At 45.9% G+C, this 22,973-nt stretch overlaps 1 protein-coding gene across 1 annotated transcript in view; it reads right to left on the minus strand.

Moving 5' to 3' along the window:
* LOC144179634 (polyamine-transporting ATPase 13A3-like) overlaps positions 1–22,973 on the minus strand; it is a 93,094-nt gene that overhangs the window by 18,595 nt on the left and 51,526 nt on the right. Inside the window, exons 17-23 of the mRNA XM_077708051.1 lie at positions 20,224–20,463; positions 15,758–15,945; positions 14,235–14,336; positions 12,152–12,231; positions 7,782–7,824; positions 3,676–3,785; positions 2,343–2,512 (exon numbers count right to left, since the gene is read on the minus strand). Of these exons, the coding sequence (XP_077564177.1) occupies positions 2,343–2,512; positions 3,676–3,785; positions 7,782–7,824; positions 12,152–12,231; positions 14,235–14,336; positions 15,758–15,945; positions 20,224–20,463 (933 nt within the window). The remainder of the gene's footprint in view (positions 1–2,342; positions 2,513–3,675; positions 3,786–7,781; positions 7,825–12,151; positions 12,232–14,234; positions 14,337–15,757; positions 15,946–20,223; positions 20,464–22,973) is intronic.

The raw sequence follows: 22,973 nt of genomic DNA on the forward strand, positions 1-22,973 counted from the left end.
TCAGTGGATTCCTGCCCACTGCGGTATAACTGGGAACGTCAAGGCGGACACTGCGGCATCGATAGCGCATGATCTGCTCGGGCCAGTGATACCGATACCATTCTCCATAAAAGATGCTTCTGCCCAAGCGTCCAAGGCTACCTGGAGATTTCAGCGATCTATGTAGGCTGTTGCGCCGCAACATTACGCGCAGCTCCACTCCATAGACCCGCACGGGACCTTTAGGATGCCGGACGGACTTTCCAAGCATGACAAAGCGGTTCTTCCCCGCGTGCGGCTAAATGTCGCTTACACAAGTTATTTTCGATTCAAGATGAAACAGGCCGCTTCCCTCTTCTGCACTCTTTGTGACGTGCGCGAGGACTTGAACCACGTATTATGTGAGTGTACGCGGTATAGAGCAGCTACAACGTCCCTTCTAGTGTCCTTGGGTCGTCCGCTTTCTAGAGGACTAACTCTAAGTGACGCGCTAGGCCCTTGGTCGAACACTAAACGAGCATCTCGGGCGACAAAAGCTCTATTGTATTTCCTGCGAAGCACAGGACTTGATCAGACTCTTTCAACAGGACTCTCTTAATGAGCGCGTCATCTTCATCACAGTCATTATCATCATCGTTCATTGATTTCATTTTTTATACATCTGGTGTAGCAAGCTAGGCGCCTTGGCCAGGGTAACCTCACCAGTATCATTAAAGACTATTCTCGCTCTCCAACATTCTCTGGCGGTGATGATGAATGATCATGGGTCAAGTGAAAGAAAACATGCTTTTCGTAGCCGGAATTGAACCCGGCCACCAAAAGCATGAAGGCGTCATCTATGCTATTGCTCCATTTCGATATGGTATAAGAGAACGCCAATCAGCACGTACCAATTCCCGCCGTACACCCCAAACCCAAACGCTAGGACTACAGAGTGCACACACGAAAATTTCTCTGGGTATTCTAGAAAAGTGGTGTGTACCTGCAGAGTAGTACATACTGGCAGTGTGGGATCGCAAGCCAAAGAATCCATCACGACAAAGCTTCGCGTTCAACCACGGCCGTAGGAAGATGGAGGGGTGTACGTTTATTGTTATTTTATTTCTTTGTTGTTTTTTTTCTAGCTATTCACGTTGCCACTAGCTATTTTGTACCTGAACTCCGCCAATTATGCGTTTTTGTGTCTAGTGATGCTTTTCTGATATTCTATTCGATGCACTCTCTCAATTTGAAATATTCTGACAATTAAATTTGTTGCTTCCGCCAATTAGGCATCACGTCCCAATGCAGTTCGCTAAGCGGTTGACCGTTTTAACAATTTTCTGGTTCACGTTTTTGATATTCGTTTGCGATTTTTATTAGATGTGAAGCATCTCGTGCTCGGGGCTGTGTCCCTCACTCCCTTGTTGTTGTTCGCCGTGCGTACTGTACTGCGCATATGGCGTCTCTTCAGCCCCGTCAGCGTTTGGGCTTACGTCAGCGCAGTCGACTATAAAAAGAAATAGTTAGGCGGCACCCGCTTTCTATCCCACGACTCTGTGGCCGCAACGGGACGTATGTGGCGCGCTTCTCACTGCCCTACAAACAGAGACTGGAGCATGTGCTACGAACGCGCCTTATGTCCTTCACTCATTCAAACTACGTCAAGAAGCTGCTGATACAACGAAGGCACGCGAAGCTGAACATCTACGGAAGATGGTGTAGAAGATGGTGTAATTTTTCTTCTGAGCTTCGTGGCGGCTATTTATAAGATGCACATTTTTGATTTCATAAGTTTCTTGCGTCTTAGTGTTTCCAAATGTCTTGTACATATTGTTCCAATTTTCACTTATGTAACCATCAATATTTTTAAATCCGCCAACAAGCGTTTCTGATCAAATGCATGGCGTTACATGCATACTCCATTTTCACAATTTTGCGTACGTGTTTCCGTAGTGATTCTTTATATCGTTTATTTTTTCGCTTCGTTTTTGTATGGCCGCTTTGTGAGACGCATAGTTTTGGTTTGGTACCCTTGTTTAAAATTGCTTAATTTTTTTGTTTTTAACACTTTTTGCAGACCCCCTTCGATTAAATACCTGAAATTAGGCTGTTATAACGGCTAAATAGATAACGCCGCCACATATGGGTCTTGAAAATACACTGCCGCACAGGGTTGGGAGGTGGTGTAATCGGGAAAGTAAGCTACGCATAGAACATGCAAAGTACCTACAATTTGCTTCAAAGGTAATCCTCCGGATTTCAATGTTTTGCATAATGTTCTTTTAACTGCACAGTTATCCAAGAAAAGCCAAGTTAAATCTCAGCCAGGTTAAACATAATGGGTTCTTTTGCGGGGACCAAGCGATCCTCCTGCCACCTACACAGGGTTGCAAAGACGGTGATGAGGAAGAGGTCGATGTAGAGGAACTCGAGGTCGGTAAGGTTGGAGTAGAGCGAGTAGAGAATGAGCACCGAGGCGAACTGCGTCATGCTGTAGCATGCCATGTACTTCAGTATGCCGAAGGACGTCACCAGGGCTGCGCGGCCCTCTCTGAAAGAGAAAAGTGTCGTGAAGGAATTAGCATAGGCAAAGAACGCAGGTAGGTACTCAAAAATAATTTGTCTGTTCTCGCAGTTCAGCATACTTCCAAGGCATGCTTCCAAACAATAGGATGTCTTCACGATGTGCAACATTAACTATTAGCCAATACCTGAAACCTAAAAGGCACATTTCCTCGACCGTCATTGCAGCAACCAAAATGTAAAAAACAAAAATTCGTCTATGCCACTTTTTATCGATTGGTGGATTGCGAGTTTTAAGGCGCCGACGCTACACAGGCGATGAGGCGCGCCGTAGTGAAGGGCTCCGGAATAATTTTGACCACCTGGGGAATTTTGACATGCGCCGAGATCTCGAACACGTGAGCGTTATTGCTTTTCGCCTCAATCAGAAAAGTGGCCGCCGCGGCGTAATCAAACCCCGGTCCATCGGCTCAGCAGCACAACGCGTTAGCCACTGGTCCACCATGGCGGGTTGCCCTTTTTTATCAGCGACACGAATCGCCCGTTCAAGGATAGCTGCATATGAAACCGGATTTTATACCAGCCAACTCCTTTGTTCTCGGCTGACACGGCCAAGTGATTCTTACTCTACATCAGATTCTTCTGGCCATGAATGCTCTTATACATGGATTTTTTAATGTTTCTAAGTCTTCTTTTTCTTCAAATACGACGTTGCATGTAGCGAGAGAGAGAGAGAGTAAACTTCAGTTTGCAAAAAAAAGGAATAGATGAAGCACGTGGTCAGATTCCTCATTTCAGAATCCCGTTGAAGCTTTCTGCCTTCTACGCACGTTCCACTAGCCGAAGCAGACTTTTGCTGCTGGAGCAGGCCAGTTCTCTCTCCCACTGCTCTTGGGAGGGGTTGGGCATTAGGGGAGGATTTGGGAATTTTTGGCCGGCCCGCACCATTTGGTAGAGGTTATAGATCTCACCGCAGTGTGAGCAGGTGGCGCTGTAGAGGGTGGGATTTATGGGGTGAAGTATAGATAGATGTGAGAACGTGTTTGTCTGAAAAAGACTGAGTTTATGACCATCTTCCTTGGTGAGCTGCATGTAGAAACTCGAGCACTACTTGTGAACACAGAATCAGCAGCCTCCGCCATCTCAGTTCCCAAAAGCTGCAGGAGAATCTTTTTTGAGCAGCCCACTCACTTGATGAGTGCAGGCACACAGGAGATGTTGGCGACCTTGGATGTGAAGGGAGAGGCCACCGACGCCTCCGTCTCCGACAACGAGATGCCGGCATGCGCTGCCTTTAGGGCCTGCACAGATCGCCACGAAACAAACGGCGGTTAGAAATGCACGTGCGCTTCTTAAGCCACTGCGGTGCATTGCCCGTGTGCAGTCGACCGCAAACTAATTACGAGAACATTTTGCGGCTTTTCGCAAACAAAACTTACCCGGGCCATAGCCACCTTGCACCTCCTCGTCTGCGCGTTTGTATGCGTGCGAAACGACTGATTTTTACAGCAAAGCTGTTTAAGCTTTTACTTCCACCGTGAAGCGTTACCTGAAAACTATCATCATCGGTGAAGAGGAGAGGGTGAAAATGCTAGGCCAAGAAGTGTGAGGGAAACTCACGCTTATGCAAGGTGACCACGAGCAGGTGTTTGGAGTATGCCCCTCAATGAACGATGTGTTAGGGAGGTCCCGGGAACACCTAATGACTGGGCTACCCCAAAGGCCCCAGGGGTACGTTGTTAGCAGCGGCGGGATACAATATTATGTGCAGCCGAATGCAAAGAAAAAAAAAGGTTCTTTTGCCACGCAGTGTGCAACACTTGCAAGAAAAAAAAGGCACATAATAATTTTCACAAGTATTAGAGCCAAATTACTCTATTTTAAAGCGGAAGAAAATAATCCTAACAAAGACTTTAGACGCCCATAGCGTGCAAAAGCCATTCCATCTAACAGTCCAGGCCGCTTCATTAGGAGAGTTCCGAAACAATAATAAAAGGACTAAAAGAGCGATAACCAGACCCTCCAAACTGAGCACAACTGAAAAAAAATTGAAAAACGCCGCCGCATAAAACAAAACGACGAACCTGTGAAAAAAACGCTTCGCGTGGTACGAATTTAACCTACGTTCCTCGCCTCTACAAAACCGGTTTCTATACGATGCCTTCGTCGCATAAGCTCCAGCTGTGCGCTTCTCCTCGCGATTTCACGTGCGGTCGCGCCTAAAGTAGAGAGCACGGACGCTGCGTTCCTGCTACAGACGCCGAGATTGCGAAGCCTGTTGCCGCGGGATCCAGGGTAGGCTAACTCTGCCCACTTTGGGAGAGATATGAAAGCCTTCGGGAAAAACGATACGGGTCCCTGACGAAGAGAAGGTAGCCGCCAGATCTGCTGTTTCTCCAGCGTTGCACCACTAGTTCAAGCTGCGCCAAATTTTTTGCTATCGAAAAGAGGTAATTGCTCTTTGAGCTAAAACTTATGTCGAATCTCCGCCCCCCCCCCCTTCTTTGAGCCCATTTTATGCTGATTGTGAGAGATCGCTGATTTCGATGTCTGCTTTAAATATTGAAACGCACAATACATTACACACTGATCTGGACTTGCTCGAATAAGCACGCTGTTTCTGCATACTCCGTGCATTCTTGCGGATTAAATTCCGTTCTTGAAATTGTGAATACATTTTGTTGTACAGCAAATTGACAGAGTCCACTTGGATGACCCTCTTGGTGGTCAAATATTAAACATAAAGTCAGAGTACAAAGTCAATGTTGCGGACTTTTTTGAATACAGCTGTTTGATTCATGGTGCATGAAACGTCTGAACATTGAGACTTGAGTTTTGTACAATATCTTTTGTTGCTATTTCGTCAGTACTATCGTGTTTTTTTTCTTTTTCGACTGTCAGAGGACCTCAAAAGTACCAAAAAAGCGGCCTCCTGATGATTCCCTTGCCTACTAGTATAGTCTGCTCCTGCTTGGCGGAAGAACGTATGGAATGGATTTGTTTTCACGGGGGAAGCCATTAAGTGGAAGGGGCTTCGCCAGCAAGACCGTGGGCGATGGTACATTCAAAAGCTTCCCACTTCCAGCCACATATGCATACCTGCATTTGCATAACTAGCGCAAATCTGATGAAACACAAACCAGGATTTAATTCCTCTGTAAATCAGACAACTTGTTTCTAATTCTCAACAGGTGAAATGCGTGTTTTAATGCGACAGAGAAATCTTGTAATTTGTTTGCAAAGGCAGATTTTGAAGCTGGGATCTTTTTTCGCACGGGGTAAGCAGACGGCGGTCTACGTTTTTATAAGTACTTCTATAACAGGGTATTACTGCACAAACCACTAAATAATTTGGGAAAGAGTCATGCATTCGCACTTATGAAGTGCTTCAAATCTGTGTTAGTTCATACTTAGTGTGTATAACGAGACTTCAGAGTAGCCATTCGTTAGTGGCACTGCAAGCACACCTTTATTTTTGTCGACAGCCCTTGTATTTGCGTTATAATTATTGACTAATTAGTTCACTGCGTGGTGTTTGCCCTAGCAGCCCCTTGAGAAACGCGGACTGCAGCAGCATACCTTCTGTGTTATAAAGTGTAGTCCAACTGCTCACTGCTGGTATGTGCAACTTTGTGGGTTTGCTAGATAATCGCAGCAACGTTTGGATACGTTCGTGAGCACTATGTTTAGTCCTAACATTGCAATTTGAAGTCTTGGTGCGTGTTCCGGAAACCAAAACTGGAACTAGATTACGTATTTTCGCTAATCGCCAAAGTCGGGGACGCTGTAACTGAAAGCTACAGTTATTTCTAAAGTGTGTTTGTTTAGCCTTATGATAGCAACCCTTCAACCTCATCCTGACGACACGCCAATCAACGTCGTGCTCCTTGTATGTGTCTTTTGCTACAGGTTGATGACCTCGGAGCGTGTTGTTGGACCTAATACCGCCACCACAAACATGATAAGCCTCTCCCAGTGCTACTTATAAACCTATCAGGGAACTGAGGTTTAAACTAAGTTTTAACTCGCGAGAGAGGGAAAGAGACATAGAGAGAGAGAGATAAGAGAGAGAGTTGCTTTATTGGAAGAGAAAGGAAAGTCAACTCAGCCGATAACTTCCTCTCCGGTTGAATGCACCTCAAGCAATACTGAGTCTAAGAGGAGGATAAATATAAAAACGGATAGAAAGGGAGAAGTTGATGATGGTTTACAAGCCGCGCAGCCTGGACTGCCCCGGCCGAATCATAGCCGGTTCGAGAGTCCCATGTCTTTTAAAAAGACCAACAGTGCACGGAAAGCTTTTCCGCGATTCCCGGAACAACACTCCCGGAACAACAGTTTTGAGGAGGTGCATGAACCCAGTCTCAGTTAAGCATACTACGCTCTAAGCGCTGATCGAGCCTGCGAATGTTGCCGACATCCGTACAGTGCATGCGCGAGTGTCGATATTGCGGTAGTTACGAAAGCATCAGCGTTCTCCTGTCCCGCTCCTGCGAAAATGCCTTTTACATGTCGAAAGTTACTGCGCTGAAAAACAACGAAGAAAGGGAAGAACGAAACAGCATGAGCGAAGGTGCTGTTTCCTTTTTCATATTCGGCCGTGTTGTCTCGCACTGCGAACTTCTTTCGTGTACAAGCGACAAGCCCACCTGGTTCTGATTGCCTGTACGTCTACCGTGGCTGGCCACAGGTGTTGAAATACCACACGTTCAAAAATTGCTTCAGCGACCATCTCAGTGATATCGCAGGCTGTGGGCTACACTAGCTGTAACAGCAATTTTAAGCGTGGGCTTGTACGCACTTCATAGTTTATTCATGCATTTTCATTTGAAACAGCTATTTTTTGTGTACAAGTAACGTTTGAAAAATATATGCTTGGTAAATATATTTGGCAAGGCAATGCATGCTTTAGTTTTAACACATAAAAATTTATATTTTCTGTCTTTCACCTTAACGCGTCCTACTGCCACAAGACAAAATCAGAGTTACTGTAGGCGGTCTGATTCCCAGGGGAAGCTGCTTCACTATTTTCACTTTTTAGAAAATACTTACCCATATCTCTTTTAATACGACGTTGGCAACTTAGCCAAACGAGTCAAACAGTAATACGACCGTTTTTGGGCCGTTGCACTAATGTTACTACAGCAGTAGCAATTGCAGCAGTTCTCCTTATGCCTCTTCTCTTACAATAAACGTGAAAGGCAGCACCTCAACAGACAGTGCAACGTCACTGAGGCTATTCCATGTGCTTTTGTTGTGGCCACATGCCAGTGAAAGAAAACAGTAAGAACACTTACCCCACAGTCATTGGCGCCGTCTCCACACATGCCAACGTAGTACCTGACGAAGAAATGAAAATATTTAATTGCCCTAATTTATTTAGTATTGGAAAGCTTCTCACACGGCATGCACAACAGGCTAAACCAGGCATACAAGAGTGCCTCTCTGGGACCACTCCTTAGCACTCAAACTCAGAAAATCGAAAAATTCGAATTCACTCTTTCGCAGCATGGTTCAAAACGCCTACGCAGTGCATGCTGGGTTAGCACACAATCCAAAAAGAAATCAAGCAAGCTGTGCGATATGGCCTTGTTGGTTTTTTAAGCGAAAACAGCAGTTTGGTAGATCCAAAAGCCGCCGTCGGAGAATCCAGGAAATTTACATAAAAAAGAGAAACTCTGTAATTGTAATGAAAATTAATGATGTACACTGAATAAAGAATTGCGTAAACTTGGTTTGCGATATGGGCTTCATTGCTTATCCCACGGTCAAGCCTATCCTTCGGCTTACTAATTAAGGATGCAATGAGTGCCTCGTGGCCTCCGATTTGAAAAAAATGAGAAGCTTGCACTAGTTCAAGGCTGGAGAAACAGACAACAGAGCTCGTGGTCGGATACCCGACTGTTGCACCTTACATGAATTTACGAATTTGCATCTGAACGTTCTCCATGACTGGCAGGGCCAGATTCTTTTTCCGGCAGGATTTCACATCTCCCCCAAAGCAAACCGTGTTAGAACGCGCTAGAACCAGCCGCAACCGGTTTCGCAAGCTCGGCGTCTGTGCTCCCAACTTCAGGTGGGAACGCACGCGAACAGACGAGAAGAAGAACATGCGAGAGATAACACCGCGAAGCCTGGGCGGCTAAGCATTCTCAATGATCAAACTGACCGATGCCGGGCGCTCCTCACGAGGCGCACGCTCACGTGCACTAGGTATTGTTTCTTGGCATGTTTGTTTGCAAGTGCCTCACGTGGCCCGAGCCCACGCGCAAGCCTTGATGGCAGCATCCGCTCTTCGCGATGCGAGCGCTCACATGCGCTCGGTATTTTTACTGCAAAGCAGTATATGTCTAACCCCCCCCCCACCGCCAGTTTTCATTCCGGTGTCATCGATTTACTCGGCGCCGCTTTGGGGGTCCTCCCCGCCCCGCTGGCACATCTTTCACAACTATTTTTCCCTCTCCTCCGCCGATGCCCCTTTGGCAAGTTGCGGAGTCGCCAGGTAACGGCTGTAGTGCGGTTATCAGATGATTGCGAAAAATAAACACAAGCACGAATGGGTGTTAAAATGCACTGTAGATTAAAATACTCCCTAATATGAAATTTATGCACAGCGCGAGCTCCACTCTTCTCTGTGACAGCGCATTTCTGCGGCGTCCCAGGAAGTGTTAGCGTGACCAGCGAACGCCCGACGGCGTGGGCTACTCTGCTGCTACCTCGCAACGCAACGCAGCTGCCGGTCAGGATGTTGCGAATCGTTTTTGAACCTCCCGCAGATATTTCACGTGGTTCGCCATAGCCGCACGTGTCGTATTCTATCTCACCCCTCACTGGACGCTCCTCTCGGTTTTCTTTCGTCACTGGTGCGTTCGCTCACTCGGTTACGCGGCCATAACCAGACGCCACTCCCGCGAAGCCCAGGTAACGGCTACCAAAGGGCTGCCTCCTAAACTACCGAAACCCGCCGTCGCCATTTGCGCTGAAATTTCACTTTGCCAAGTAGCTTGAAGAGAAAATTGCCCAGTTAAAACGATGGCCTGAGCCCATATTTGTTTTCAGCTTGGAACGTCTCCCGTGCGACATTTGCGCGGCTGTCTTACATGCCTAAGCATGCGCCATCACCGGCTACCGGATTGTGCGTGCACGGTTTGCGGGTTAAAAAAAGGGGACGTGTACGCACAGCCAGGCTTCATATCGCTACCGATGAAATGCCGGTTGTGCTGGTGGGAGAAATAGATGTCGAAATTACCTGGCTCAATGTACCTAGTAGGCTGTCCTGCTTAATCGAGTGGCTCGGGCGTGGGTTGATGTGTTACACAGACATCTTACAAATACAGTAAGATGCCTACGAGGGGAAAGGAAACGAACAGCCACATGTTTGTATGCGAGAATAGGGCTCAAGGGCTTGCAGGTTTTCAATCATTATGGAACGGATGTATGCCGTTCGTTTCGAAAGAGTAGAGTAAGAATTTAAGCGTTGGCACCAACACAAGCGCGAATCGGCGCAAGAACAACGGAAAGCTGCAGGCGCCGCCGTTACCACCTCAAGCTCAGATCGTCGAGTAGCGGCGCATTCCTCCCGGAAAAAAAGCAACTTGCGAGCTTGAAACGCAGGCGTGAGCCAATATCACTTGTTCAGAGGTCTTTCAGGGGATACTTTCGACTGCGTCTGTCACTTATAAGCACGCGGACATGACCGGTGGCTGGCTTATGCGTGCGCAGGTTTGTAGGAGGGAGGTGGGGGCGTGCACGAGAAGCTGTAGGTTATAAGCCCGTAATGATGGATGGCACGTCCGCTGTGCTAGTGCGAGGTTTAAACGCGGACGACAAACGGCCCGATGGGACCTATCCAGAGTCCTTAGTGGTAGAGAGGATTGGGTTGGCGTGTTACACAAACAGTAAGATGCTTACGACGAGGAAGGGACACCGGCATATTCATGTTTGTCTGCATGAACAAAGCTTGGTTACTTCAGAGGTTCATTCAGCTAATTGGCTAGGAAATATGCTCGAACGCAAATTAAAACAAACATGTTTTGTTTCGTGCACTCTGTGGACTGTGTTTTTGCAGGTCATCCATCTTCACAGAGTGGAAGGGCACTAATTTTTTTTCTGTATTTTTTGCGGGTAACGCATTACGGCTGAACGAAAAGTTTATACAGTTCTCCTGTTAAATCGTGTGCTACAGAAGTGTACTGAAAACTACCCGAGTTTTCTTTTAAATGTAATTACAGAGGTAGAAAAATATGTTCAGATCATTACGTACATGTAGGCTAACAAGGGCAATCCGCCAAGATTCTCAGTAACGTATAGAGAGAAGAAAATGAAGCTAAAGGAAAAATATTACGACAATCTTATGAGGAAGCCACCAACGCAAATAGGGCATGTGTGTTTACAGCTGATAAAGATAATTTTACGCCGCTCTGTGATCCACGCCTGTACTGTACACGAATTAACAGCGCTTTCTTGTACACAGCTATGGCCTAAATTTCTTCGTAATGGTGTGTCAGGCTATTGACATTAAACCGTCTGCCTCAATATCATCAGTGACACGTGGCCACCAAAAACGATGCCGCGTCAAAGATTAGCAAAACGACGTGAAGCGCGCATTTTCCGCGTATTTATTGAAAATTGTGTAATAAATATTTTGCATTCACATTTAAATTGCGCTTCATTATGCTACAATTTTTTGGAAAGCGGTTTGGGTACAATTCCAGTAGAAGAAAATACTCCGACGAGGCGATGGACCGATCGGCCGAGGAATCAGAAGGACATCACTGTGGCGCTCACACACAGAATGGACAAGGATTCTACGCAGTATTCACTGCTTTCAATCAGCGAAGCGGCTGCAAGAAACCTTTCACAGCGTCTAATTCAATGTGCCCACAAAATTTCTTGGGAGGGAAACAGAGTACAATAACATTCTTTCGAAAACGGCTAGGGCAATCAAATACTGTGCTTCCAAAAGCGTAAGGCGATGATTGTTTGTTAATCTATCATTTTTACGTCATGAGATTTCGCTATGTACACTATAATCTCCTCGCACAATTTCTAAATCACACGTCGCGTTTCCATACCAAAGCCGGTCTTGAGTAGGTAATACAGCACGCTACAATAAAATACAGAAAGCTGTTGGATATCTACAAACTTCCAAGATGTGCTCTTTAACGTAATATATTCTAAAGCCGGGTGCTTTGTCATTATGGGTCCGTAAAACACAGTTGCTGTGCCCTCAGAGCGACGTTCTAAAGTCGCTATGCTTTTCGCTACGTTTACAGCTCAGACAGTTTGTTGGCACTCTCATACATACTGCTAAAATTTTTTCTTCTCTTTTTCGGTCTTAAACCCCCACTCTGCCACTTTCTCAAATGCCCCAGTTGATTGCCTGCCCGGCCACACAAAGTTATGTGCACTTGTTCACGCAGCCGACCACAGACATCGTAGTACCCAAAACTACCAACTTCGTCATAATGTTACTTTATGTGGAATTCCACAGGAACCCAGCCAGACCAAAATGAAGCCATTTTTAAGCCCGTCTGATTACTCGTGTAACTGTGCAGTCCCCATCAGACCAAACTAAAGCAAGAAAAACGCAGAGATTTTGCATACGAGAAATCTGTGTCTTTAACGTTGACAAAGGTAATTCAGGGGCTAGCGTCGAAACACGTACCCCATGTCTTGAAGCAATTCGACGAGCTGCTGCTTCTGCTCTGGAGCCATGCGCGCAAACACTGCCCCGCATACGGCAACCTGCATGGTTAAATGGTAGCCAAAACTTTTTGCGCCATTATACTCTACTCAGATGCTTGACCACAGAGTATGATTTCACCAAGAATTGCGAAAATAAACGCGAACAGTTCACGGGAGTCTTTGTACGACTAGCACTCCCGTGATATTAATCAACTTCGTACGATGTTCTCCATCGGGGAATACATGAGTCTGGCCATGTCGATAATCGCACTACGGCTCCTGTCGCGTACCGCACATTTGCAACTTCTCGCATGCCCAGCGTCCCCCCCAACAGAGTCCGACCATACCCGTGGTGCACGGCTTCGCTTGGCGGTATTCCGCACAGTCTGTCTACATTTTTGTTCGTACAGATGGACGTATGAAAAAACGTTTATCAGAGAGTAAAAGAAGGAGAGGTATGGGGAAAGGGAGTAATAAAGAGTTCATATTTGGAACCCGAGGCCCCGGGTTCCAGATTCAGTAGCTCCGCCTTTCGGCATTTCGATCAGGGACATCGCTCGAGGTACCTGCCACCTCGAGACAGCGGAGCGAAACTAGGCACGCACAAGCTATCTTGAAACGACGGCCCAGTGAATGCGCTGACTTTCGGGCGAACGCGCCCTACACGACCCTTCATACCATTGCCCACCTCCAGAACGATGCGGAAAACAGCTTGCCAAAAACAGAAAGACCCGGCAAGCTCTTCCATGTCCTCTCGAGGAGCTCAACACCCACGATTCACAGACACCAATACGTCTACTCAGAAGTCACGCTTGACATTGATGTTTGAAAGCAACATACGAAAACACGGCAAGCAGCGCAAAGCATACATCCAGGCGTTTTCATGAAACCTGGGAGCGCCGGATATGGCCCAAGACCACCGACACCAATCCCACTACTCTATTACAGACATGGTAGGCAGTTCTGGTCAGCTTAACCTTAGACGACCAGGTAAACTTGGTCCAAAGAACAGGGCATGGTGCTGCTGAATATGGAGCCCTAAACATGAAACCCCCTCCACCCGCCTTCTCTCCCCCCCCCCCCAAGTCTCCCTCTTATTTTTTCAACATTCCCCCTCTCTATATTTTCTAACATAAAGTTTTTCTAGTAGAACTAGTACTACGTTACCCGCAACCTCAGGAAAGGGAGAGAAACAGGGGCACACGGGCTTGGAGCGACGCAAAACAGAGCGCGCTTAACTTTTTCTGGCACACATGGAAATCTGTGGGAACACTAGGTGGATAGAGATGCGCTGTAAAAAACTGGAGCCAACAAGCCTAGCCGTAGTGGTTCATGCGCAGCCAAAGCCACAAGGCGACGCACTTCCGTGAATGAGTAGTCTAACTTGTAAACGGGCAATAAGAAGCATTAAAATGAAGGAAGGTACCGAAATATTAACACTTCCAAATCATATAAACCTTTGTAAGTCGGATATAAACGCTCACGTTCAATAGATGCGCGCATGCTTATTCAGAACACCTCCACAGAAATGAGACTGGAATTTGCGCCAGAGGAAAGCAGATCTTAGGAACCGAAATGCGAAGTACTGTGCGGAGGCAGCGGTGCCGGCTTCGAATATACATATTGTTCCTCCGTGTGGGATTGATTGGCAGTCGCTGCACGTGGTCACACGCTTCAACATCAATCCCCTTTTTTGTTTCCTCTTTCTACGCTCTTCGAACCATCCTAGTAATGTTTCTTAGGTTTGAAACCGCTCACTTGTCACGCAGAAAGGCACTTTCAATAAGAACACCGGGATAATAATGAAGCGTTAGGAGAGCAATATTTCCATGACCAACCTGTCTACAAGATTTTTGATATACTACTGTGGAAACAGGCTGGAATGTGTTATTGAAAATTTCAAGCGAACACTCAAGCCAGTTGCCTGTTGCGTCCGCTACAAATCACTTGATGCAGAAATGTGAATAGAAATAACAGCGCCACTTTGTATGGCGGATCAGAAGTTGTAAGATAGTAAATGAGTGAGCGCAAAAACGGTTGAGAGCTATAACAATTGTACTTACCTGGCGAATGACATCAGCATAGTGTTCACGGAGCACACCGAAAGTCTTCCCTGTCACAACAATAGCTGGGCGGCCGCGCTTCACGGAGATCGAGGTTGTGCCCTGCGTAATGAAATTTGCAGTTTTACGGTACTCAGATGGGCAATATGCCGCACAGCGCTTTGACGCAAGCACAAGGAAGAAGACGAGTGGCTCGCGCGTACCTGGCGCAAGCGCTGTCAAGGTCGCCATGTACATAATGCAAATAGATCGTTCATCATTCTTAACCACAGCTCAACTGACCTGATCTGCTCTGCCGCCACATAACAGTAGTTCGGTGACCTAACACAAGCAGGTAATCGAAGCGTTGCCAGAGGAACGGTGTCCTTCCTTAAACAGCCAGCTTGGTAAAAAAAATTCCCTCGCACTTCCCCGAGGGGGAGAGTGTGCAAGTGCGAATGCACGGTTGCATTCGCACTTAAAAGAAGTTATCTCAGCTTTGAAATTTCGTGTCAGTACTCCTTTAAGCGGGTGCATTAGCCCTTCTCACGCCCGATTCCTGGTCAATCCCTCACGTGGGTATGTGCCATGAGGAGGCGCCCAACACCCGCAGTCACTGAGCGGAGAGAGGAGGAGGAGAGTAGCGCGCGCCCATCTCCCCCCGTTGCTAGGGAAGACGAGGAGCGCGCGCACCCGCAGCTGTTGCTATGCGGACTACGGCGGCGGACGATTCAGGCTCGCTTAAGAAGTGCATTCGCACTTAAAACCTCAGGTGTCTTCACTGCTTTCCGCCAACACGGTGGTCTCACCATGTAAAAATGACCCAAGCAGTGAGATAAAATGCTCGTGGGAGTGCTGTATCGGCGCGTGCCCAACACAGAAATATTTTTTTTTTGCGTGTTACAAGGCATCCATGCCGAAATTTTGTCAGAAAAATTCGCGGCTTATTTGCTCACTTCACTTCAAATGCCGCGGAAAGAGTACCGACTTTTGCCGCATTTGCCAAGTAAATGCCTGTCTTCTCTCCTCCGCACACGTCTTATTCTCCTCCTCACCTTTTTAATAATCCAACGAAAAACGCGGTTAAGGTTAGCTAAAGTTTATTCAATTTTCCCTGGTTCCAATGGCCACGCCACTGGTAGCGCCATCTACTCGAACCTTTTTTTACGTTTGAACTTCAAACACGGCCACAAGGTTTAGGCGCTCACTCTATTTGTATTTTAGGGTCAAGATATAGTTTTGAATGACTATTTTATTTGCGATTGCGGACATCAAACTTCTGTGTATTGATTTTTTGCTCCAAATGTGCCTGTTGTTATCTTTTTGACAAGAAATTTTGAACGATATTAAGTATGCTTCTAGAATAAATGGTTAGGCTAAATGGTTGCATAACTTTTTGCCTTTCACAATTCTTTAAACTTTTTCCAGGATGGCTCAAAAGAAGCACGGAAAGGCATGCACACAAAAAGACAGACCAAAATTTTTGTAGTTTAAATATTCAAAGAAAGACTATCCTCTTTAAAAACAAATGCAAATCATCTCACGTTTCGCAAGCTTTCACCACCTTCGCCGTGTGGTTTTGTGGAATGCGGCAGTGCTTCTGAGGACTCCCAGATTAAGGCGGGTACCGTATCCGACGACGTCGTGTTGGACGATAGGATGAGCACTTCTTGGCCACGCTCAATCATCTCGCACTCGCGGGCCACGCTCACTGCAGTCAGCATATTGTCTCCTGGCAGGAGGAGGGGGAATAAATGTTTATTTGACAAGCGTTGTGGAAACCACAACTCCTATGCTGTTAACACGCATAGTGGAAAAGAGAAGCTTACAATGAAAAAAATGGCTGCAGCACAAGGGAAAGAGCCCGGAAAGTAAGTGCACAGACTCCATACGAATTTCAGGATAAATATTGCGAATGTAAGTTTAAAATAAAAAGAACAAAAAAGAGCTGCTATCTTGCGGTATGCGAATAATTACAAATTTCTACAATTGAGCGGATCACGCGACAACTGGAGAAGGACTCAAACGGAATAGTAGTTTGAAAGAAAATATTTTTCCCAATTATAAGCTCGAAACACAGTCAACACAGATGTGAAATTTATTACGCCTCTATATTACCCTTTGAGCTCTTCGCTGTAGAAATTTGGAAATTCACCTAAAACGAAGCCCTGCAGGTGCGAAAAAGAAATAACGCTCCCTCGTTAAATTTCACAGTTGAAGACGTTTGCCGACAAAGTTTTCTCTGCTGTAGTATGGCGGCATTTCAGGTGGGTGTTGATCTCCTCTTTGCACAATTCCCCAGGATTCATCCTGAAGTTAGTGATATAACGTTGACCTTTTGTGGACACTGGTACAAAACCGTCACCAGGATTCAGTAAGGCGCAAGGCTTGCCGTGAGCCATTTTCTCGCTGGAAAACAAAAGGCCCTCATTGCGGCTGCCGCATTTCTTTTGTTTAGAAAGAGGCTCTCGTAAAGGGGGGCCTCAGTAGCGGTCGACGCCTCCAAGAAGATACCGCATGTCGCGAGCAGTATACACTAGTTGACAAGGATGTTGAGGAGGGTCTTGGGGAGGAGGATAAGTGTGGTGGTAACCATACCCCTCCGTAGGAAGACACGATTCAGTGCGAAAGTTACATTGTGGAAAGCCCCATTGTGAGCCAGTTTACAAAGAACACGGCTAACCCAAAAGACAAATTCATGGCTGAGGAGATACCTAGAGGATATATATAAGCGGTCTTATATCCAAGTAAAGAGGTCCTGAGGACTTTATGTTTTATGAATTTTCGCATGCGCTGAACACAAGTCCCAGAGTTCCCATTTCACCCGGCAAGTTTTTTCTCCACATGGGTACGACAGCTGAGGCGATTACACGTATTGGCGGGGAGCGCGACCACGGGCGGCGCTGCGAAGCACGCCTCCGTGACGTCGGCTTCGGGATTTTCGTATTTGTCGTATGTTTCAATTGGGCTCGCTCTCCCTGCTGCTTCTTTGCGCTCGGTTGACGTCTAATGGTTGTCCGTGCCATATTTTGCGTGTGCGCAACTTTTTATCGTGATGATAGCCTTAAAATCGCATACACTAGCTCAAAGCGTGATTTAAAGTACAGTTTTTGATGCCTCTACGGAAGAAACATTGATGGCGTCGCCCCGTTCCTTGCGAAGCCGGTGCTGGCGGAGCTCGAAGAGTCGGAGCTAGGCGTCAGCTTCTGTATTAAGCAATCTTTCGAGCCAGCTGCTAGTAACCGACAACAGAGAGAATACAAGACCAAAACAAATTCCCGGCCTTTGAAGCTGTCGGCTTTGGCAGAAGGCATTCCGATTCCCGGTTATTATATGTAAGGTAAAACAGTTTTTGCAACCTTGCCGAACGCTCGAAAGTATTGTATCACATCAATTTACGTTGTCATGGCATGAAAGTGTGGCGCCATGCACTATAGGCTGCAGAAACTGCAGGTTGAGTTCCAAATAACCCACTGTGTGTATAGCTAGGCGCGTGCTGGTTTTATACCATGCTTCTAACCAGCATACAGATATACAGAGCAAAACGAGCAACGTCTACGGTAAATATACGGTAACACTATGTTTGCTCAGACCTGGATGGATATTTCGGTACATTTTCCACAGCCAAATCTTCCCAATATTCAGATATGCGTTATAGGCAAACTGCACTCAAGAGGGGGAGGGCAGGAGGAGGAAACTTTATTTAACAATGAAATCGACGTGGTTAGTGGGCCGGCTGCTCAGAGTAACAGTAATTTTCCTCAATCCATAGAATGCCGTCCCAACTAGACCAGGATTTGTTCTTTAAACCTGGAAGTGTTGGAAAACAATGAAAAGCATCTTATAAATATTCATCCGTTTCCATTCTTCTAACATGCGGGCGTATACTATTTATTGCGTTCTTTGGCGAGTATATCAAGCCTTCAACACCGCAATCACGTTATAATAGTTCGGGTTGATAGTCAATTCGTTATGATAACGATGGTTGCGATAGAAATACTGAGCACAACAGCCGCCTTCGAGTACTGTGGACAACGTTGTTCTTGGGTGCGATCGCGATGGCGTAGCACAAACCTTCTCATTGTATTTGGATGTGAATAAACAACGCACGCTGTGGATATGCACCTTCTTGAATGCAGCCATAACTAAAGCCAATTTGTGAAGAAAGAATGTGTGCCATACAGCCTGCAAAAATTGGGCCCATCTCCCCGCGAGGGGGACTCGAGTAAATGCGTCGCATAGGGGGTGGGTGTATTGCGTTAACGTTTAGTGTTTCGGGAGTTGGTGGTAGTGAATGCTTTGTATCAGCAGCTTCTTGACGTAGTTTGAATGAGTCAAGGATATAAGGCGCGTTCGTAGCCTCCCATTCTGTGTCGGCTTTGTGGCGCAGTGGGTAGAGCACCATGTACATTGCGTTCCGCCCGCAGGGTCGAGGGATCGAAACCAGGCGCCGGATAGTATTTTTTTATATAGTGTTGGGGGAGGGGTGCGGACTACGACTACGGGCGTCAACGGGGGTGACATCGTGAGTTACTGAAATGCTCTGCATTTAAAAATACCCACACCATCTTTGTGAGCCTCCCAAACATCCCCAAACCTAGTAATAGGACGTTTGTGACGGTGCAGAAAAATCAATGCTTTGGGCACACACACATACAACAAACATTCATTTGATACCAGTCAACAACGAAAGAAAAGGAAGACATCTCCTTTACTTCCTGCTGTGCCATGCGCGCGTAGGGGCCCGCTGCTTGGTACGTAGCATGAGGCTGTTGTCGCCATAAGAGCATCTCAAAAGTACGGTAGGGAAGCCTACGCATTTTGAACACTTATCGAGGAGCTCTGAGCGCTGAACCTCGCGAATAAGCTCGAAAGGACGAGTTTCACACAATCTTCTCACCGATGCTCTGAAGAAAGTTGTTCTCGCTCTTTTCGTGCGTTGCAAGCTTGTAGGGTATACAGCTTGAAATTATTCAGATGTGTCAGAAGGTGGTAAAAATCTCTGAAAATTATTGAATTACTATAAATGCGCTTTTTAATGCACTAGAGCATCAAAGCGGGCGATTTCTAGCACAGGCACTGCTGCCCCTCACAAGCGGAGTGTAGCAGACGACAGCGGCGCGAGTCCCTAAGCCGACGTCAGAGCCAGGGGGCGCCACTCAAATATCTCACCGCCAATACAGGTTCTCTAAAAACAACTAGGATGGTGATGAAAGGATACTTGAATCGAGCACGAGCAGTGGCCAGCTGTACAGTTAAACAACGTTTTCAACTAGCAGCCCACCCGTCAAAGGTCGGCCAGGGCGCTTTACACGCGCAGCAGCCAGTCTCACTCACTGCAGTTACTGTTAGTGCTCTTGGTGACGAGGAACATTGTGGCGTCCCACTAACCCAATATTAGTGCGGTAATTATACATCATTGCTTTCGGAATCAGAACACCTGAGATGTGCCTTGGTGACCTGGAGAGTTGTCCCGTGCTAGACAGTTAGTCCCAAGTTTCGTAAAGTCTGTGCCTATGTAACTGCTTGCCTAATACTCACGTAAAGAGAAAAAATATTTTAACTTGCTTAAGCAACTAGAGGAGAAAAGAGCCAGTACAAGGCAACATGTAGAAAGAAGCTGCTTATTCTGAAACAAAAATTCATATAGTCAAACATGTTGACTAAGCCCTGCCACCATAAACGATGTTTAGGCAGCGGGACCTTTGTCACGTAGAGGTGGAACAAAAAGTAAATGAAGCAGGGCTTCGTGAAATTAGAATAATTTATATTTTATGCTGCACCTTGCATAAATAGTGTATGTGCTGCTGAATATTCTTTTACGACGACTTTTTCAAAAGTCACTACGAGGTTGCTGGCTAGGCACATGACTAAGAAATCTCCTCAAAATCTTGAACCCGTGCCCCGTTTACTTTTTTCTCTCATCTGTATGTACCACATACCGTACAGACGGAAAAAAGCCAGACATGTAGGAAGCTCGGTCGAGAGAGAATACTGCCCAGAGGCGTACCTGTGACCATGATGGTGCGGATATTAGCCGCCCGGAGAGTGCGGATGACGCCGGTGGTCTCAGGCTTCAGCCGATTTTCCATGACCAGCAGCCCCAAGAAGATGAGGTCGCGCTCCAGCTCTTCTCGGGGCAGTCGGTGCACCTTGGTAAAGCTGTCCGTGAGAGGTCGGTACGCTAGCGCGAGTACCCGGTGGCCCCGCTGTGTGTACGACGTTAGCGTATCTACAAAGTCCGGGGGCACTGCGCAAAGGCAAGTCAAGACAACAGCTGCTAATAAATTTGATATCAGTAACAGCCAGCGCCCGCAATACTTCAGCTAGGATACAAAAAAAAAACGTACTTTATTGTCGTTCATGTCCCCCACGAAACCCCTACGACTTCATTCCGCCGGATCAACAAAATAACTATATCGCCGCATATTGCCAATATCATTTTCGCCTTACGGCATCTTTTGTTTTTGTAAAAGAGTACTGTAAAATTACGTCGCGCCTACTGGGTTAACAAACCTGATCACCGAAGTTCTCAACTTTTAAAAGCAGCTATGTTGGTTGCTCTTAATCGTAAATTTGTGTGGTGGCAATGCGCGTTAGAGCGACGAGCGCCCTTTCGATAAACAGGGAATAATGCAATAACGAGTTGTGAACAGTAAACATTTGCTCTCTAATTTGTTTTGACAACTGGCAGAAGCCAACGCGAGGATCAAGGGGATGTTACGAGGATGCCGTCACCAAAGTGGGTGATAGTGATAATTTTTCAATTTGGTAGAGAAGAGCAAACAAATGGTATTTGATCAGAGCTAAGAAACAGGCAACACTTGTTAATTTTTTGGTTATTTGGTTCACTTCCGCATAAGTTGCAGTCAAGGCGACAATGCTGTCGGTCCCATCCAGATGACGCTTCATCAACCACTGCAATACCTCGTGTGTTCTGGGAATTACTTTTGTGCATGCCCCTATCCATCAATATAAACATTTTACGCTTATCTTCACTTATAAACTCGCGTTTAATGTCTGCAAGGAGCTGATATTGCTTTTCCGAAACTAATAATTCAAAGTTCTGTGAAAACAGTTCAGAATTAGCATCATTGCAGGCTGTGAAATTACAGCGGACATAACATATCTGTAACAAAAATATAATGCCATAATTACAACACTAAAACAATATGATAGAAAAAAGAAACTGAAGCAAAAATACCTTTGGGGGGATGGTGAATACTGTACATTGTAATACACAGAAAGGCCTCACAAAGGAACTGTTTGGCCCGTATCAGTAACTGCGCAAAATTGCAATAAGGTGCTATTGACGCTGCTGCGACTACACTACGGCAGTTACAAATAAAATTGGTCGCGTATCTCCTCACTTTGCTGCAAATTTCGTAAAGACCATAGTCGCCTGTCATCCTTGCCTCATAAATGATTGTGTTTTCTTTCCCGCTGACCTTCCATTCTCTTTCCCTGTCGTCACGGTCCCCCCACGATGAAGAAGACTGGCTTGCTAATTTAAAATTCAATGTTACCGCGTTCCACTGCTTGCGCGACATCTATTGATACCTATCGGTACTGTCGGAATTCTTGGAATGCCGCCACTATTGCCAGTGTCGCGCGGGAGCACAGTTTGTATTTGGGGGGCCAAACATTTTTTGTGGCTCAATTTTGTGCCGCAAAAATTAACGTGGCTTATGTTTTAAATAAAACAAAACTGGAGACAACCCTTACTAATTGAAATTCCGCCTCAAATATGCCCGATGCTTTAGTTTTAATGAACAAAGTTGATGAACCTTGCCACATGATTTAGCGCTTGGGAAATGTTTTCCCTATGTAAACGCAACGTTCAAGAACACCACAAATTTTGGCCGGACGCCCAAATTGAGGGACATACAGACCACAATGTTTGAATATAAGTCGCCCAAGAATTTAGGTAGATCAAGAATTTAAGTTGCCCAAGCAATGAATGTTACATACACATAGCTCTGGTAAATCATTTAAATTTAATACATCAGCTGTAATCGCTTATTCATAAAACGGGCACAATATTGGCACCTGGAACGGCATTACTGCCCAGGTCTAGTTTTCTCACATGAACCTCATTCCAATCATGCCTTTTTAGGCTCGCTCTGCTTCAGAAGATGAATTCATGAAGATCAATCACGCCATAGGCGGTCTATTCGGATTCATAAGATATAAATTGATTGATTGAAGGGTTTAACGCGCCGACGCAACGCCAGCGATGAGGCGCGCCGTAGTGGAGGGCTCCGGATTAATTTAAGATATAAATAGATATAAACATAAATAAATAAACATAAATAGATACACATAATAATAACCAACAAAATAATAATAATAACAAAATAAACATAAATAGATATAAACATAAATAGATATAAGACAAGATATAAATAGAGATCTGCAAATTAGTCCCCGTTTCACCTTGCTGATGGTCTGCACGTGAGCAACCCATTACAGTTATATTTGTTCTCTTTTATTTTCTTAAACTTCCTGCTTTTTCATGTGTTTGTTAGGTCCACATGGGTATCTTCGAGGCAGAAGCGTCACTGGCAAGACCACTCTTGGCCCACTGTGTGTGCAGCTGACCCAAAATCAGAAATGAGCAACTTTCTAAAGAGTTGTGTGGGACCACCACTCAAAGCGTAGCCTGCATTACAACCTTGCTTGCAAGGACGTATTTGAAAAAAATGAACCGCGAGGTGCTTTTTCTCGTAACTACCTTCTTTATTCTGAAACAACCTAAAT

Source organism: Haemaphysalis longicornis, unplaced genomic scaffold, assembly GCF_048455015.1.
Source record: "Haemaphysalis longicornis isolate Haplotype H1 unplaced genomic scaffold, Haemaphysalis longicornis Haplotype H1 scaffold_4, whole genome shotgun sequence".
NCBI classification, from domain to species: domain Eukaryota; kingdom Metazoa; phylum Arthropoda; class Arachnida; order Ixodida; family Ixodidae; genus Haemaphysalis; species Haemaphysalis longicornis.